The sequence below is a fragment of the Panicum hallii genome, chromosome 3, assembly GCF_002211085.1.
Source record: "Panicum hallii strain FIL2 chromosome 3, PHallii_v3.1, whole genome shotgun sequence".
Taxonomy (NCBI): domain Eukaryota; kingdom Viridiplantae; phylum Streptophyta; class Magnoliopsida; order Poales; family Poaceae; genus Panicum; species Panicum hallii.
In genome coordinates this window covers 12,374,160-12,391,786 of record NC_038044.1, presented here as the reverse complement: position 1 = coordinate 12,391,786, position 17,627 = coordinate 12,374,160, and the positions used below count along the sequence as shown (strand labels likewise).

At 52.0% G+C, this 17,627-nt stretch overlaps 2 protein-coding genes across 2 annotated transcripts; one reads left to right on the top strand and one right to left on the bottom strand.

Moving 5' to 3' along the window:
• Window positions 1–2,545: 2,545 nt before the first annotated feature.
• On the bottom strand, window positions 2,546–5,833 carry LOC112886203 (ATP synthase subunit beta, mitochondrial). The gene is made up of 9 exons (XM_025952014.1): window positions 5,273–5,833; window positions 4,763–4,838; window positions 4,586–4,674; window positions 4,357–4,474; window positions 4,167–4,270; window positions 3,925–4,083; window positions 3,585–3,809; window positions 3,194–3,505; window positions 2,546–2,959 (listed from the first exon to the last, which is right to left on the bottom strand). The coding sequence occupies exons 1-9, from the start codon at window positions 5,735–5,737 to the stop codon at window positions 2,846–2,848; spliced, it is 1,662 nt and encodes a 553-aa protein (XP_025807799.1). The 5' UTR covers window positions 5,738–5,833; the 3' UTR covers window positions 2,546–2,845.
• A 3,731-nt stretch (window positions 5,834–9,564) lies between these two features.
• On the top strand, window positions 9,565–11,263 carry LOC112886354 (transcription factor RAX2-like). Its single transcript, XM_025952237.1, has 3 exons — window positions 9,565–10,074; window positions 10,229–10,358; window positions 10,449–11,263. Exons 1-3 carry the CDS (start codon window positions 9,939–9,941, stop codon window positions 10,993–10,995), a joined length of 813 nt encoding a protein of 270 aa, XP_025808022.1. The 5' UTR covers window positions 9,565–9,938; the 3' UTR covers window positions 10,996–11,263.
• Window positions 11,264–17,627: the final 6,364 nt, after the last annotated feature.

Here is a 17,627-nt window from a genome sequence, read left to right as displayed (position 1 = left end):
AACCCAAGTTTAGTGCCCTGATCTACACTTCCACAATTTAAACGTGGCTACCTACCGTGAGTGCTAGTTTACCTTAACCTTTTTTTTTAGCCGGGGGGGAGAGAGAGGGCAGGTGATGGATTATACTAAGTCAGCAGTGTGCAACACACTGTCCTTGTGCTCTTACATGCTCGCTGTGTGTCCGTTGTTCCCTCTTGGCCGTTTTAGGCACAAAGCGGTGGACAGAGATGTGATGCCCTCTTTCTAATGTGATGACAAGAGATAATGACCACGCGTAATCAGCCGACAGGTTCTAGCCTCTAGGGATGCCCAGTTCGGCCAGTTGTCCTCCTGTCGCAAAGATCGTATCACCCTTGTACTGTCCTAGAGTACTAGAATACTGTAATTCATGCATCCCTGGGGTAGGGAAGCCTTTAGAAATGAATTGAAACTCAGTGCAAGTCTCTCCAGCTTTTGGTGGAAACATCCAGTAGTGAACTAGTCCAAAACTCTCCAACCACAACACCCAACCCCATCAGGCCGTCACCCAATTCGCTCGGAAACTTTCTAACCGGGACAGGTAATCAACCAACCGACGGTTTTATTGAAAAAATAATAATAACCGGCCGACAAATCAGCTCGGTAAACCTCATGCTAGATTAGATCACAAAAGACCAGTTCCATAAAGCAAAAAAGTCTTCCATCCCAAGTTCACATCCAATCGCCTGGGACTCTGGAAGTCTAACAAACCGCCATGACAGAGATGCTCCTGTCTGGAAAGTTAGTGACTGGCTCGGAGATTGACGGAAAGGATAAGTGCGAGCTGACCGCGGGAACCGCATCACCTCAGGCTGATGGTGATCAGCAGATGGCATGATCCTTCATCAGCTTATCATCAGAATGTCGCCGACGAAGCTGCCGGGAACCTGCAGCCGGGGTGACCGTGATCGCGTGGACAGACAGAATGATAGTGCTGGTACCAGGCTACGAACGCGCACGGCCGGCCGTGCTGTACCAGCTCGTGGACTGGCTGAGCTGCGGAATCAATGCACACGTTGGAGAGGTGGGGTGAGCGCGGGCGTCTGATTGAATCGTTCTGGAACATGAAATGAACCTGAACCGTTTGGTTTGACCTTGGAGCTAGTTCTTGCGTGGTGTTAACAGTAGCCAGGTGGCATCGCTGACCTATTGCGGCAGCTTGGCACTTTTGAATATGCCTGTGGCTTGTAAAGGGTTGACCCACCCTCAGTATACGTTTAGCCAACCTATTGTAGTATGAAGTATCTTCACCGCTAGTCCAGCTCTTCCCATGTAAATCTGTAGTTTTTAGGTCCAAAAACAGTAGCACTTGGTCCACTGGTCAGCCCCTGGTGGAAGGCCTTTCTAGCTCCGCCCCTATGTCTGCTACTCCAAAAGGGTGGAAAACACTGAGACCTGTCTACAATGCAGAGTTCCATCGGATTTTCACAAGAATTTCGCATGAAACAATTGATACTGCAGGAATAAAAAACGCAGGCCTTACCAGATAGAGAAAAACTAGTTATTTACACCAGAACCTAACACGGCCTCCAGCTGTCTCCCCCTCCCCTTGCTGGTACAGCCTTTGTGTTGCGCCACGCCGCATCAGCGTCACAACTCACAACATGCGCCCAGCCCTTTGTGCGCCTTGAAAACACAAAAACGTCAGAAGATTAGCAAGGGACAGCAGAGTAACAATGTGTGGGTTGGTATCGTAAAGAACATGGTTACGGTTTGAACTAGAGAGATGCTGGCTGCTGTCGACCCAGACAAGCGTCTCCGAAAAGGTAACTCTGCTCAAAGGATTCAGACATTCAGCTATACAACGGGGATTTCCCGGCAGTCGTGACAACCAAGCGACTTGTGTGGCACGATAGACAGCAACAGCAAGGCGTCTATTCGAATGAGTGCTCGATATCCTGAACCTCAAGCGAGGTAACCTCTGTTTTGTCATAGACGAGCCAAAGGTGAAGTTTTTGTGGGCTTGTGGCAGTCAGAGCATGAGTTCGTTGAAACTGCCATCGCCTAGGACTGCGTCGGCGCTGCAACTGCTGTAGGTATCCAGACATCCAGTGCTTGCACAGAGACCGCAAGCGCGTCAATCAAATGCTAGTATGTAGCCGCGAGGCATCCCCGATCACTTGGGTTTAAAGACAGCTTCTTGACAGCATTACTGCGGATTTCTGAAACTCTACTATCCGAAGGTGCTTTATCAAGTCCATAACTATCTGAGGTCCAACAAGGTCCATTTTTCCTCTTTACCTATCTGCATTATTCTCATCCGATGTAGAACTAAACAGAGGGATTCAATTGCAATGGTGATCCACATCAATCCAACTGATGACTTCTTTTTTTGAGTGGACAAATATGCATCGAGTAATCTCAAACAACAGTCGAGTGATTCTGCCCAGCGGTTGCACAACCGTACAACTTTTGCAACATTACAGGAGTGAAACATGCAAACCACCGCACAGCCAGTTTCCAGAACAAGCTTCCTTCACAGTGCAAACATCTCAGCCATACAACAAAGCATGCAACCTACGAAGCATAGCGGTACAGAACCTGGAGATAACATAATTTACCAACCAGACGCCATAACTTCATGGTCTGATGGATCTGCATTACAACGGGCACGAGTTTCTGGAGTCATGTAATTTCAGTGCAGCCAAAATCAATGTCACTGCTGTTGCTTATTTTGGTTGTAAAGTGGAGGAACAAAAAAACAAAAACAAACACCCCTCAGCAGGAGATGGCTCTCCAGCTCGTCCTGCCTAACTGCGAAGAACATAAAAGCTTAAAATTCCAAAAATGAAACTTGTACAAGAGGTTCAACAATCAAGAAGCCTCCTTATGAAGCAGACTCCTTGGCAATTTTCTCGGCCTTAGCAATGACTTCCTCGATGCCTCCAACCATGTAGAATGACTGCTCAGGAAGGTCATCGTACTTACCATCCAAAACACCCTGCACAATACAAGATCCTTTAGCCAAAAAAGGACAACTTAAACAACCTTAAGATTTACTTAGCAATATTGAAGAAACAAAAGCATCATCATGCAACAAGTAATGTAATGGAGTTTTCTTATGAAACTGAAAGTTAGGTCTCAAAGAACAAGTATGGCAAAACTCAAGCAAGATAACCAACACATTGTTTCCAAACTGCAGTCTCTGAACAATAATTATGGTTAACAATTTTACCTGGAAACTCTTAACACTCTCCTTGAGCTCCACATACTTCCCAGGAGCACCCGTGAAAACTTCAGCAACATGGAAAGGCTGGCTCAGGAAACGTTGAATCTTCCTCGCACGTGCGACTGTCAGCTTGTCATCTTCACTGAGCTCATCCATACCCAAAATGGCAATAATATCCTGAAGATTTTTGTAGTTCTGAAGAACCTTCTGAACACCACGAGCAGTGTTGTAGTGATCCTCACCCAGCACATGGGGAGAAAGCATTCTGGATGTGGAATCCAGTGGGTCGACAGCAGGATAGATACCAAGCTCAGAGATCTGCACAGGAAGCACCCCCATGTCATAATAAGCACAACATATACACAATGCACCAGCCTAAGTGACCAAATGGACAAACCTGTCGTGACAACACAGTTGTGGCATCAAGATGGGCAAAGGTAGTAGCAGGAGCAGGATCTGTCAAATCATCAGCAGGCACATAGATAGCCTGGACAGAAGTAATAGAACCCTTCTTTGTTGTCGTAATTCGCTCTTGCAGTCCTCCAAGATCAGTTGCAAGGGTTGGCTGGTACCCCACAGCGGAGGGAATACGTCCAAGGAGAGCAGACACCTCAGAGTTTGCCTGATAGCAAGAGACAGCAACCAGATTTAACATCATCACAGTATTGAAATGAGTAAAGAAAAAGACAATCAGAAGCATATCGTTTGCAGGCAAAGAAATATCCAGCAGAAATTACCTGAGTGAAGCGGAAAATATTGTCAATAAACAGAAGCACATCTTGTCCTTCAGCATCACGGAAATGCTCAGCAACAGTCAAACCAGTCAGCCCAACACGAGCACGAGCACCCGGGGGCTCATTCATTTGCCCATAGACAAGAGCACACTTGCTTTCACTCTGCCACAAAAACCAATATATAAGAAACGGATAGCTTTGATATGCCAAGTCCACAAAGAAATTGACAAATAGCAAGAATTTACCTGCTTGTCACCTAGCTTAATGACACCACTTTCAATCATTTCCCTGTACAGGTCATTACCTTCACGGGTACGTTCTCCAACACCAGCAAACACAGAGAAACCACCTACATTCGAACAAACCAGCTATCACAATCAGAGAATGAATAGGCAACTTAGTCAAATTTACCATGAAACTAAATGCAATACCAACCATGGGCCTTAGCGACATTGTTGATCAACTCCATAATAAGGACAGTTTTACCAACACCTGCACCACCAAAAAGACCAATCTTTCCTCCCCTTTGGTAGGGTGCAAGAAGATCCACAACCTGCATATAAAGGAACCATCATACTACAATCATAAGGAGGAAATCACTGCAAACGAGCTACTGTGTGGAATCCTAAATTTCAAAGGTTACAGGACAATCGGACAACTCTACCTTAATTCCAGTAACAAGAATTTGCTGCTCAGTGGCTTGCTCAACAAAAGCAGGGGCTTCGCGATGGATAGGGAGGAAGTGGTTTGTCGCTGAAATAAGGAAACATGCAACAAGATTACAAAAGCTCTCCCACAGACATCTCAAAGCAAAAATGCATAATAAAGTCCGGACGCTTACTTATGTCACCCCTCTCATCAATCGGCTCACCAATAACATTCATAATGCGTCCAAGTGTAGCCCTGCCAACAGGCACCTACAGAGAGGAATAGGTTTGAAGTCAGAAATAAGAGTAAGTAGATTATCCTGACAGCAATACAAATGCAAGACACTGAAACCATTAATACCAGTATGCATGCAAAACATACTGCTAACTAAATCCTCTACATTTCATTATAATTGCAAATGATACCAAAAACAAACGCAAAACATTATTAAGAAATATAGAAACGACAGTATAAGTCATAACGATACATAAGTTCTTTATACACCATTAAACCACAAGCCACCAACTAACCTATCAAGGATCAGATAACGGCAGAGGATCTAAAACCTAATCACTGGCTACTCAGATCTGCGTGTCCATATCAAATCTAACACAATTGGATCCACATTTCATCAGATCGAGCCGTAACATTACAAAATGGAATCCACGGTCAACGATGAGGAAGAAATGGAGGGTGTCCTTACGGTGATGGGGGAGCCGGTGTTGAGGACGCGCTGGCCGCGGACGAGCCCCTCAGTCCCGTCCATAGCGATGGTGCGCACCATGTTCTCGCCAAGGTGCTGCGCCACCTCGAGCACGAGGCGGATGTTGTTGTCGAGCACCTCTAGCGCGGTGAGGATGGGCGGGAGCCCCTCATCGAAGCGCACATCGACGACGGCGCCGATGACCTGGCACACCTGCCCGATGGCGCCGGCGCCGGTGAACTCATCGGTGATCTTGCCTCCCCCGGTCTTCCCGGTGGCCGGCGGCGGGGTGGCGGGCGCCGCCTGGGCCGCGGCGGACGAGGCGTATTGGGCGGCGCGGTTGAAGAGGTACCCGGCCGGGGACGGGCGGTGCGGCGGCGCGCGCGGGCGCGGCGCGGCGGGCGAGGCCGCCCGGATGCGGGAGGCGGAGCGGAGGAGGGAGGAGACGACCCGGCGGGACGCCATGGCCGGAGATCGCCGGAGACGCGGTCCGGATCTAGGGTTAGACTTTGGCGCTGGTTGTGCGGCGGCTCCGCGAGAGAGGGGGAGAGGGGGGAGTGAGGCCGGGGTGCGGGGGGAATAAGTGGGTGGAGATATCGAAGAGGGATCGGCGAGTGGACCTGGTCTACGGGGACCGCGAAGCGTGGCGGAGCAGCCCGTTGGTCCTGCGCTGGGTTCGCTGGCGCATGGAGCCGGTCCAGTGAACCAGTGGGCGCGCGTTTTGGGCTTTTCGAGGATGAATTTGTTGCTTGGTTTTGCAGCAGCTGGAACATATTCTCTTTTTTTTTCATTTCCGCTGTGCTGCCATTTGCTACAGACCACTATATAGTGTACGTTTTAATTAAAATCGCATTTTATTTTTGCAACTTTGGTCGTGATGTTATAGTAGAATATTGTTAGGTCAATGTATGGTGTCTCACGTAATCCTCGATAGCAATGTTTGATTACGATTTTATTGTCAGTATGTGGAAGTCCTGAAGCGGACGTTCTTTTTCCTTTAGAGGTGATGAAGAGCAAATTTGCTCTATTCCACGAGAAAAATGCATAAAATTATTAGGCGTGCGGAAGGCCCGGCAATCTGTCATCTGTGGGCCGTGGTGGTACAGCATCTCGCGAGAGGCCTGCCTGCCTGCTGCTGCTTCTTCTAGCGCCGTGCTAGCCCAGCCGGCCTGCGATGCGCCGGCCCAGGTGATAACGTCATCAGGCAGTACATAAATAAACAGGTGTCGTATTTTGTCAGGAGATACAGAAGAAAAACAGTCCACATCTGTCGACCAATTCCATACCTACGAGACGAATCCAACGGTCCGTGTGTTTTCTTCAACCTCTCTTGACTCTTGCTATCTGTTTGGTATCTCTTTCAACCTTTCCCTGCCTCCACCGTCCACCGCCTCTGCAGCTCCCCGCCGCTGGGTCACCCGCCGTCGTCCCGCCATGCTAATCCGGATGTTTCCCGAGGTCCTTGCACTAATCCAGTCGACACTGCTACTGTGGAGCAGATTAAAAAGGGCACCCGCGGTCGCCGCAAAACAAAGACCGGCTCGGGATAGCAGCACAACGCTCGCCCTCGCTCGCTCGCTCGCGCCATGAATCATGCGCGCACTGCTACTCGATCGCCGGACGACCACCCCGCTCGTAAGACGAAACCGGAAGCGCCGACCCAGCCACTGTCGAGATGGCACCGCCACACGGAAACGTCCATCGGATCCGAGTTGGAACGCATGTCTGCACAGCTATAAGGCTGAGGGACTGTTTGATCCACCGCCAAATGGTAAAAGGGTAAATGGTAAAATTTTTGCTCTTGTCACATCAGATGTTTGGACGCTAATTAGAAATATTAAATATAGTTTAATTAAAAAACTAATTACATAGATGAGGACTAAATGACGAGACGAATCTATTAAGCCTAATTAATCCATAATTAGCAAAACTACGGTAGCATTTGCTCTTTTGCACTTTGGGGTGTTTAGATCCAAAAGTGCAAAAAAAGTGCAAAAGAGCAAAAGTTTTGCACTTTCTCTTTCTCTTTCCCATTCATCCAAACAGGCCCTGACTCCAGCGGCGTTCGGTAAAGCGTCCGGTTCTCTATTAACGGAGGCTACTGTAGCACCGTATCGCTCCATCGGGGTTCTCCAACGCGTGCGGTAAAATGGAGAATATCGCCTGCGTCCCGCACAGACGAAGGCAGTACTGGCGTCCTCCATCGCTCGGGGCGGGGCTGCTCAGGGTGGCGCTGCGGGGCGGCTCGGGGCGGCGCTGCGGGGCTGCTCGGGGAGGCGGCGCTGCGGGGCGGCGGGGCGGCTCGGGGCGGCGGCGGGACGGCGCGGGACGGCGGCGCGGCGGGGCGGAGCGGGGCGGAGCAGGGGTGGAGGAGGGCCGCGGGCGGCGGGGCGCGGCGCAGCAGGGGCGCGCGGGGCAGGGGCGGCGCGCGGCGGGGCAGGGGCGCGCTGTTATCGCCATATTCTGGACGGGCCAAAAGTGGGCCAGGGAGCAAGATGGGCCTAGGAGAAGGTTATGGCAAGCTTGCAGATCGGATCCCGTACGGGTGTTTGGGGTAGTAAGGCCGTGTAAACTCAGATTTAGGCAGTTAGGATTCGTGTTGTGTTTGGTTAGGGTTAGTTAAAGAGAACAAGTCTACGGACTATAAATATGTACCACGAATAAATAAGAAAAAAAAAAGGATCATTCATCAACAACTCACGGCGCATCGCCTCTCCTGTCACAGGGTTTTTCATCAGGTAAGTGCCATGCGGCCCCGATCACGCTCTGCGTGATCAGGGGCGTATTGCTCTTGCTTGTTTGTTTCATATGTTGCTCGTTCTGAAGCCTTGTAGATGGCGAGTAGCATTAGTTATCATAGCGCGCATAGAGTAATGTTATTTTATTTGTATCGTGATCATGCTCTGTTCGTTATTCTTGCGCGCTCCGCGATCATTGTGTCCGATCATGGATGCAATGGCCGGGCCTTGCTTTGTTTATATCGATAGATCCGATCTGTTATGGCTAGTTTCTATTTATTAGGGATTTAGTTCAATATGTGCACGATTAGGTCTTGCAAACGAGTTGAAAGTTCCGGCAGTATGTTAGTATCGGATCTTATCCTGAGTAGAGGTTTCCTTATGAATCGGCTCTTTAGCTGCTTTTAGGATCTCTGTTTAGGTTGTTTATTTCGATGCTTTGCGTATTCGTTAGGCTCAATCACGTGTAGGATGTTCTGATCGTGTAGTGAGGGCTTAGTTATCGTAGATTGGATTAGATTGATATCTATAGAGCAAGTTTTATCTCATTATTATATACGTTCGTTATCTGTCCCGAAGATCCGATCCGGTATTGATGCAATCGGCTCTTTATAGCCGATACCGGGGAGGAGCGATGAGCCGATCACGGCTCGGACTAATCTTTGCAAGTGTCTGTGCTTACAGGAATCTCACGATCACACCTTCCTGATCGGGTGCAGGATCAGGTGGCACGCCTAGCAACTCCAAGCCAGGGTGCGCGCCAGATCGCTGGGCCGTTGACCGAGGGACCGGGGCCCACCAGCCGTCCCGGAAGCCTCCCGGCTCCTCGTGTTGCCTGACGTTGCTCGCCGGTGGGTTTCGACCGACAACACGCGCGGGGCGGCGGGGCGCGACAGGGGCGGCGCGCGGGCGGGGCAGGGGCGGCGGGGTGCGCGGGGCAGGGGCGGCGCGCGGCGGGGCAGGGGCGCGCGACGGGGCAGGGGCGCTGCGGGGCGTTGCGCTCGGGGGAAACGGATGTCGGAAGAAATGATAGAAAAGTAAAATTGTGGGGTATAGAGGATGGAAATAGAGTACGTTGTTGGAGTTAAGTTTGTTATAGAGAATGAAGTTGATATGGAGGAAAAAGATAGAGGATGGAATTTGGAGGATATCGCTGGAGATAGCCTAAGGAGGGTCAGGAGTTTGACAAACGCACAGGAGCTAGATCTAGTTGGAAGGTCCGGCAGGGTACAGCCATACTGCAGGTTTCATCGTGAAATGGCTTTGCCTGAATTTTTGACAGAGAAAGAGAACACCTGCCGGTTCAGGCTCGAGTTCTCGGCTTGTCGCGCCGCTAGCGTTTGGAAGCACGTGCTCCACGGAATCAGAAGTTGGAGCACAGGAGCTGTGTTCTCCACTCCACATACTTTAGCACCCAAAAAGGTGGCCATAATTACCGGTATAAACGTCTTTTGAAAAAAATTACAGGTAAAAACAAAAGTTATTTGACCACCCATGCTCAAGGTAAAACTTGGTAAAAGCAATGCCTTCCAACGGGACGAGATGGAGCACCGAAAAGAAAACAAAAGCTCGTGCGGTCAAAAGAGCCGCGATGACAAAACGGAGGGGAGCAAGGCCATCCATCATGCCGTACGACCGCGGAAGCGGAACGGAACGGGGGCGACGCGACGGGCTCTCACTGCGGCTCGATCGGCCGTACCCGCGGGGCCCGCGCCCCCGGCTATAAATTCCGTAGCCCAGCAGCGCATCACCCGCTGCCGTCTTGTACTTGCGCGCACCCGTACGGCTACTCGGCTCAGGTCGGAGTCTCGGAGAGAAGGTTCTTGCGTGCGTATAAGCCGCAGCCTGTGTGTGCCGCGTCGAACCCTCTTGCTCGCCCGCCGCCGCCGCCGCCCGTGCTCGTCGCTCGGCTGCCGGCTGCCGCGGACATGGGGCGCGCGCCGTGCTGCGACAAGGCGAGCGTGAAGCGAGGGCCCTGGTCGCCGGAGGAGGACGAGCAGCTGCGGAGCTACGTCCAGCGCCACGGCATCGGCGGCAACTGGATCGCCCTGCCGCAGAAAGCAGGTACACTTCCTGGCCCAGCCTCCGCCGCACTGAACGAGCGGCGCCGCGAGCCCGATCATCCTGTTCAGTTCTTTCAGCGATCCTGGGCCGAGTGGCGATTTCGAGCAGATTTCCGAAGTAATTTAGCGTTTTCCCCACAACTTGTGATCCTCAGGGCTGAACCGGTGCGGCAAGAGCTGCCGCCTGCGGTGGCTCAACTACCTGCGGCCGGACATCAAGCACGGCGGCTACACGGAGCAGGAGGACCAGGTCATCCTGTCGCTCTACAGCTCGATCGGGAGCAGGTGGGTCGCGCTGGCAGTGTTCTAATGTAACATCTGCGTTTCCCGCCTCCGTGCACCTGACTGATGATCGAGCTGCCGGTGCGATGCCAGGTGGTCGATCATCGCGTCCAAGCTCCCCGGCCGGACCGACAACGACGTCAAGAACTACTGGAACACCAAGCTCAAGAAGAAGGCCGTGGCGGGCGCCACCGGCGGAGCCTTCGCCGCGCCCGCCACGCCGCCGCCGGCGGCGGCGCTCTCGCCCGCCTCCTCGTCCGTGACCAGCTCGAGCGGCGACGCGCGCTTCGCCGCGTACCCGCCGCCGCCACAGGCGCAGCAGCACCAGGGGCTGATCCGCTTCGACGCGCCGCGGACCACCGAGCTCGCGCCCGTGCCGCCCGTCGCGCAGCTGGGCGCCGCCGTCTGGGCGCCGTGCGCGGCGGCGAGTGGCGCCGTGGCGGCGCTGGACGACGACGTGTTCTTGCCCGATCTCGTCACCGGCGGCGGCGAGCAGCTGTTCCCGTACGGCGACTTCTACGCTGGCCTGCAGGACCGGGCCCTGGAGCTCTCGGCGTGCTACTTCCCCAACATGGCCGAGATGTGGGGCGCCGCCGCCTCCGACGCCAAGCCGCAGGGACTCTGCAACACCTTGACATAGGACTTGGGCTCTGCTCGTGGGGTTGTCGCGCGAAAAAAAGCTTCGATTGCTCCATTGATTCGTGGACGATGGGAGAGTTTGATCCGTCGCGCCAAGGTAGATAGGATCCGTAGCTCCCTGCTCTTCACTGCTTCTCCTGTCATGTCCCTATCTCTCTCTCCCTTTCTTTCTCCTTTCCGTGTGGATATAGATTGTGGCCGGTATTTTGCTGTGTATCACTACATTACATGTCAGTAAATTGGTACGACCGAGATGTGAATTACGCTTTGCTCGACGAGTGTACTCTGAAAACCTCATCAGCTGATTGACACGCTTGTCAGCATGCACAAGTAGACGCGCCGTGAGAGCGACGTGGTGCCTCCGCCCTGCCGCCGCCGCGCTGATAGCCACAGCTCTCGCGCGTCTGTCTCTGTCCCAGTCTCTCTCGCGCAGCGACGATGGCCGCATGCCACTCCACTGACCAGCGACCAGAGACCGCGGCGGTCAGTGCAGTGGTAGCTCAGTGCCAGCGAGCAGGGGAGGATGCCACGTAGGATGAGTGGCCACTGTCAGCCTGTCGCAGCGTCACTGACAGCATGCATGACTTGCGCCCTCATACCATTTCCGCGTTTCTCTCGAAGAGCTCAAGAAAATGCCTTCTCTTACCGTGGGCGATCGGAATAGGAAGCCTAGGATCGGAGGCGACGCGCTCGATGCGTGCCGGACATGGACCAGTTCGTGAGGGGGGATCGCTCGCTGTTGGCGACGCATGCGCACACAGTGCTCGGACTTGACCCGTTCGCGAATCACAAAGGCCAATGGAGGAGGGAAGCGTGTGGACGCGAGGCACCTTTGCAAGATCCTCCGACACGACCCTGCCCCTGTGTATCACGTTGCAAGTAGTATTTTCTTTTGGAGGGCCTGCAAATATATTTTTTTTATCTTCCGATCCCCTCTTTTTCCGGGCGGCACGAGCTGATCCTAGTCAATCTATCAATCTCGGATCGCATGGTCATTGAGCTGTGTCATTTTATATTGATCGCACTTAGGCACGTACAATCGCTGTCTGTCTCGTAAAGCGACCTGCCCGGAGACTTCACGGGCACGGCAGGAGAGGGCCCTTAGCTAGCTGACCGTGGCAAGACAAGAGGGAACTAGCATGTAGCATCGGTTTCGGCGAAGCTTCCTTCTTGCCGGTCCGAGGGCCTTTCAGCAGTGTGCCCTACAAAGATTTTTCGTTGACGTATTGCGAATTTACATGGAAAAAATTCACCGCGCTGCTCATTTTCTTAAGTCTGCCGTGACGACGAAATCGTACTGACAGTAACCAACTTTGAACGTTTACATCCCTATGGAGACCAGTCAAATCACTGGGAAGTACAGCTTGTTTGGTGTGGTAACTTTCTGAGATACTTGAAGCAAGGCGTTGGCGCGTTGCCTACTTGCCTTCTAGTACTTTCCTCGGGCAAGAATTAAGCCTTGCGTCATCCGCTGGTCGTCACCTTACTACCTTACTCTCTCTGGGTGTCCCGTGTCCGTGTATCTGTGTTTGTTGTTTTTTGCCGTCAGCTTACTGTCCGCTGCCGGCTGGCTCAAATGTTCAGATAAAATTTCAGAGTGGTACGAGTGGCTGTAAAAAAAAAATCAGCAAGACATAAACGACCTTTTCAGGTGGGAAAGAATAGTTGTTGCGTGCTGTTTTTATGCAGAAACACAGCACGAATCAAGCGAGCCTTTGTGACCTTACTACGAGTCACCCCGGATCAAAGAAAGTTACTGTACTAGATAAAATCATGCAGCATGCAAGTGAAACTTTGCTGTCTCGTAGCAACACGTTGTACCGTGTACTGACCCCATGGCGTTTTATACTCTGCTTTTTTTTGTGTGGATTTGAAACGGTTTTACACTCTGCATTTTGCTCAATTTGGAGCTCGTTGACGTTTTTTCTTGGTACACGCTCACTGACGTCTCTATGGTTCGCTCGGCTGCTGGTGCCTTGACATCGACTCTCGAGGAAGGAGGATCCGCGCGTCTCGACATCGGAAGTAGGTGGCGGCACGCGACAAGTCAAGACAGGTACGCATGGATAATATCGATCCCTCCGGGGAGTGGACTTCGTTCTTACGGGTTTGTTCAGGATGGATTCTCTGATTCTCTCCGTGCTGGCAGGAGAAAACGACGAGGAGAAACGACATGCAGGTTGCTTTGCTTTCATTGCTGCTCCAACGACGATCTAGCTACCACCCACCAAATGCACTGAACTGCGTGTATTTTTATCAGTTGGAATAGACGCATGCAGGCTGCATAGGCGAAATCAGGTGTGGCAAAAGCTTTGGCATGTGGGATCAAGCGCAAACTTTGGAGTATAGAAGGGCATAGTAACTGAGATACTCGTGGGGCCATGCGTCGAGGCGGAGCTGCACTGTCAAGTGTCAGCTGTTAAGCTAGAAGTAGAAGTTCATAGCGAACTGAGCGTAGCATAATCAGGTTCCACTATGACAAGCTGGCCTCATATTTATGGCTAGTTATTCTTCAAAATCACCAATAACTCTTCAACCAATCCTCAAGCAAACTTGATCTTTAATGCATTAGAAAGTAGACTTCTTAAAGCTTTCAAATGATGCAGTACTCCTATGCAAATACGTTCTTGATTGCGTTCGGTTGGCTTTAAAATGTTGAAATCTGCAAAACAGTGGATAGATCCGACTTTGATTTAACGACCAGGGTGAACGGTGTCTTGTTTACCAACGGTAGGACCCTGCCAAAATCGTTGACCAGTCAACCCACGTTCTATGTCTCACTGCTCCCTGGGACCCGTTAGGTGAGGGCCTCCTCATCACCTGCTTCTCGACCCCACCGACACAGCACCTGCGCCTCCCCGCGGTCACCGCCAAGGCCTACCCTTCCACGACGCCGCGGCGGACCGGCGCTACGACGGGGACGGAGCGCGCCTACGCCGGGCACCTGTAGCATCAGCAAAGCGACGGGCGTAGTGGTGAGTGGCTCGCAGGTCCCGCGAGAGGAGCAAAGCTGGAGAGCGACCAGCAAGGCCTCGCTGCTGTCTCTTTCTCGATCGGTACGCGGCCTGAGGATCACATGATCAAAAAAGGCCGCGCCTCGCAGCGTCACCCGACGCTAGCTCTTAACCTGTCGGTAAAGCATGCGCGCTTTTTTCTTCAGGGAGAAAAAGGATTCAGCGACGCCATGATTTCAAGGACTTTCCTTTACGAATTTTTTCGTATCATCAGTTTGAATGTTGGATCGCCCATTAAACACATGTCTGATATCTCTAACTTCTACCTGTATGGACTGTGCCGCTAGAAAAATATGCCTCAGATAAAGTTTGATGCTTGAAGACTACAAAGCCTTGCTGCTTCAATAAGGATAAACCATTGCCTTTCGGAACACGACCTACAGGCTAGAACAGGCAGCGAAATCAACAGGCCGAATTATGCAGAAAGTTGGAGCCTTTGACTCTGTGACAAGCACTGCAAAACAAACAAAAGTTAGGCTGATTGACACCCATGCATAGCATAGCATAGCATTACGAGAAGGGGCCCCAATATTCTTTCAAAAAGAAGGGCCCCCTATGGAGGAGCTATACTTAACAAGCGGCAACGACCGGTGATCTCTCCCAATCACCTGCCGATCGATCTCCCTTTAACAACTGCACGCACTTGCCTGAAACATATAATCCCTCACTCCGAGCGACCGATCCCTTGCGCTTGTCGGTACCGGGGCATGAATATTCCAGAAAAAAAAATGCCTTTTTAATCAGTGCACCCTGCGAGATGTAAAGGGGGTTCTAGCATAGGATGGGGAGGACAACCGCCTTGTCTAGTCCAACATGATTCTTCAGGCATCGTCGGCGTCAAGCCGGATCGAGCTCAGCTGCTAATGTGCCTAGCTAGTTGCATGCCCTTCCGTTTGTAAGCTTCTCTCGCCAGGCATATTCTCGTAGGCCCGTTTCTGCCTTCAGGTGGAGGGTTTTTCCGTTCAGAGCCATCCTGCATTCCAGCTGCAGTGGTCTGCTGTGAGTGTGAGCCTGTGGGTGCGACGAAATCGCTTTCAGGTTTTCAAACAGGTACGAGGAATGTTCTTCCGGCAGGCAAACCCGCGAGGCGCGGCAGGTCAAAAGTTCAGTGGCCACGGATAAGGGCCAGCAGTTTGTTTACTGCTCCGGGGACTGTTTGGTACGGTTCCCTTGCTTAGAAGCGCAGGCACCAAGGGGACCTCGCGTTCTGACCGACCACCTTTTCGCCGAGGTGGCCGGGCCGGTTGCTCCAGGCATCTACGACAGCCGGCGCCGTTTCACACCAGGCGGCAGGCGCGGTTCCTCCCCGTCGCCGGCTCGCCGTGTCGTGAGCGCGCTCCATAAGGCACCCAGATTTTCGCATGGGAGCGGCAGCGGGGAAAGCCGAAAGCGACTGGCGCGGAGGCCGGTGGCTTTGCCTTCGTCGTGATCGAGCGTAAGGGGGTGGAGGCGCGGGGCCGCCCCCTTGCGAGACGACCCGGGGGAAAACGATGCGTGTCGCGGCAGCGGCAGCGGCTAGTGCGCGTGTGGGTCTGCAGGTTGACGAGCCATGCTGCCCTGGGCGGGCGTCGAATAGCGGTGCGCCGGTGCCGTGGCCAAGCCGCTTGTGGCTGTGCGTGCTCTTGTTTTCCGCTGGACCGGAAAGGGTGACCGGCGAAATGGCACCTGCGGTGGCGGCGGCGTCGCCGTCGTCGTCTCGCCAGTCTCCGGCACGCCACTGACGAGGGACTCGTGGCTTGAGATTTATCACCCTATCCCTGACACATTTACCTGTACCCAAGTGACACCCGGAGAGGAAGATCCCAGCCATTCCGAACCGCCGGGGAGGCCGGGATTCAGTTCAGCAGACGCTGGATTGTCTCTGAACGCAGCATGGGAGCTCTGAAGGATTCTTTCATTCCATCAAATGTTATCTGTTTCCCGGACAATATAATAGATGCACGCAGCATCCGCACCAGCCACCAACCAACTGGCTCTAGAACTAGAATTCACCGTCTCCCGTCACGCTCTCATCGGAGTGCAAGTAGGCGAGTACCTGTCGTTCTACTAGCATGTCTTGGTCTTGCTGAATATTTTGACTTTCCTGACCCTCCATAGGACATACCAAGACGAACAGATTAACTAAAGTCGGCGATGATAGGATAGGCAACGCGAGTGCTTTCAGCGTCACCAAAACACAAAAATTCAACCGGCGCAGTTGCTGCCTCATCCAACCCGCATTGTCTCGACCTCTGAAGTTTGCGGCCGGGGTCTCGGCCGATCGACGACGTTTCGTTCCACAAGTTTCCATGGCCAATAGAGTAAGCATTCAGTCCATGTCTTTGCAGAAACGGCTGAACTATACTACTCGTTTGCCAGTTTGTCCCGTCGCCCTTAAGATTCCTAGCTCATTTGTCAATGGCTCCATTGTTCGCGATAACACGCGGCATTCGGAGACCGGTGACCGGAGGCAATCATTGGCGCCGGCGGAATTCTCAGCGAAGGTGCCGGTTCACACCGCGCGCGGCCGTTGTCCGCGGGCGTGTAAAAGGTGAGAGGTGAGCGGAAACGAGCGGCATCTTTAGAAATTGTGGCGGTCTAGGTTTGAAACTATGGAGACGTGAGCTGATGCCTGAATGATAGCCTAGCCCTCTTCTAGTTCTAGGCTTCTAATTGCTTCAAAAAAATGTTCTAGGATCCTATTCTGGTAGCGACCAGGAAGGATGGACCAGTCTTGGTATCCTGCTGATGGAGCCGCAGAGAGGGCTCAAGGACCACGCCACATCGGTCTCCAAGTGGCAGTATTTTTTCCTGATTGATGCAATTTTGATTTCCTTTGTTTGACGAGATGGACAAGCTGATGGCCGTCCTGTCTCAATAATGGACTCCAAACAGAGTGTTGACAAAGCATGATTAGCACTCATACCCGGAGCTGTCAAGTCTCGTTTTGAGAAGTTGAAGCTGAATAATTGACGCATCAACATATTATTAGCCCCGTTTGGTGTATGCCTAGATAGAGCCAGCGGCATAATTGGATCTTGTAAGGCTGAGTCCAGTGGTGGGAGGAGATATCTCCCCGCCATGTCATCTCTCACCCCCACTCTCACCCCACCCCTCCAATGTACAGGATACAGTGCCAGCTCTCACTTCTCTCACCTCCACGTCAGCTTTTCTTTTTCAGATTTAATTATTTCAACCTCTTTTGTTCGAATACGCAAAAGAATTTAAAAAATAAATTTTATTCAACTTAAAAAAGTTACCGATTACATAATAAATAAAAAATTATATAATAAATAAAAAATTACATAATAAATAAAAAAATACATAAATCTAAGGATGACTATGTGCCCACACATGCTCAACCAAATCTTGCTGGAGCTGTGCATACATGGTGAGTCCCTCATCTCGGTGTCCATCTGAATTCTGGCAGCTAGGCTTGGTGGTGCATCGCTGTGGATCGCCGGACCGACATTGGACGCAACTGTCTCATAGATCTCGTCCAAATCGGTACCACGCTCGTCATCGATGATCATGTTGTGTAGGATGACACATGCACGCATGATCAACCCAAGAGTACGCATGATCGAATTTTTTGGAGTTCAAACGGTTAAATAACGGCTAGTTCAACGGATAGTCCGCG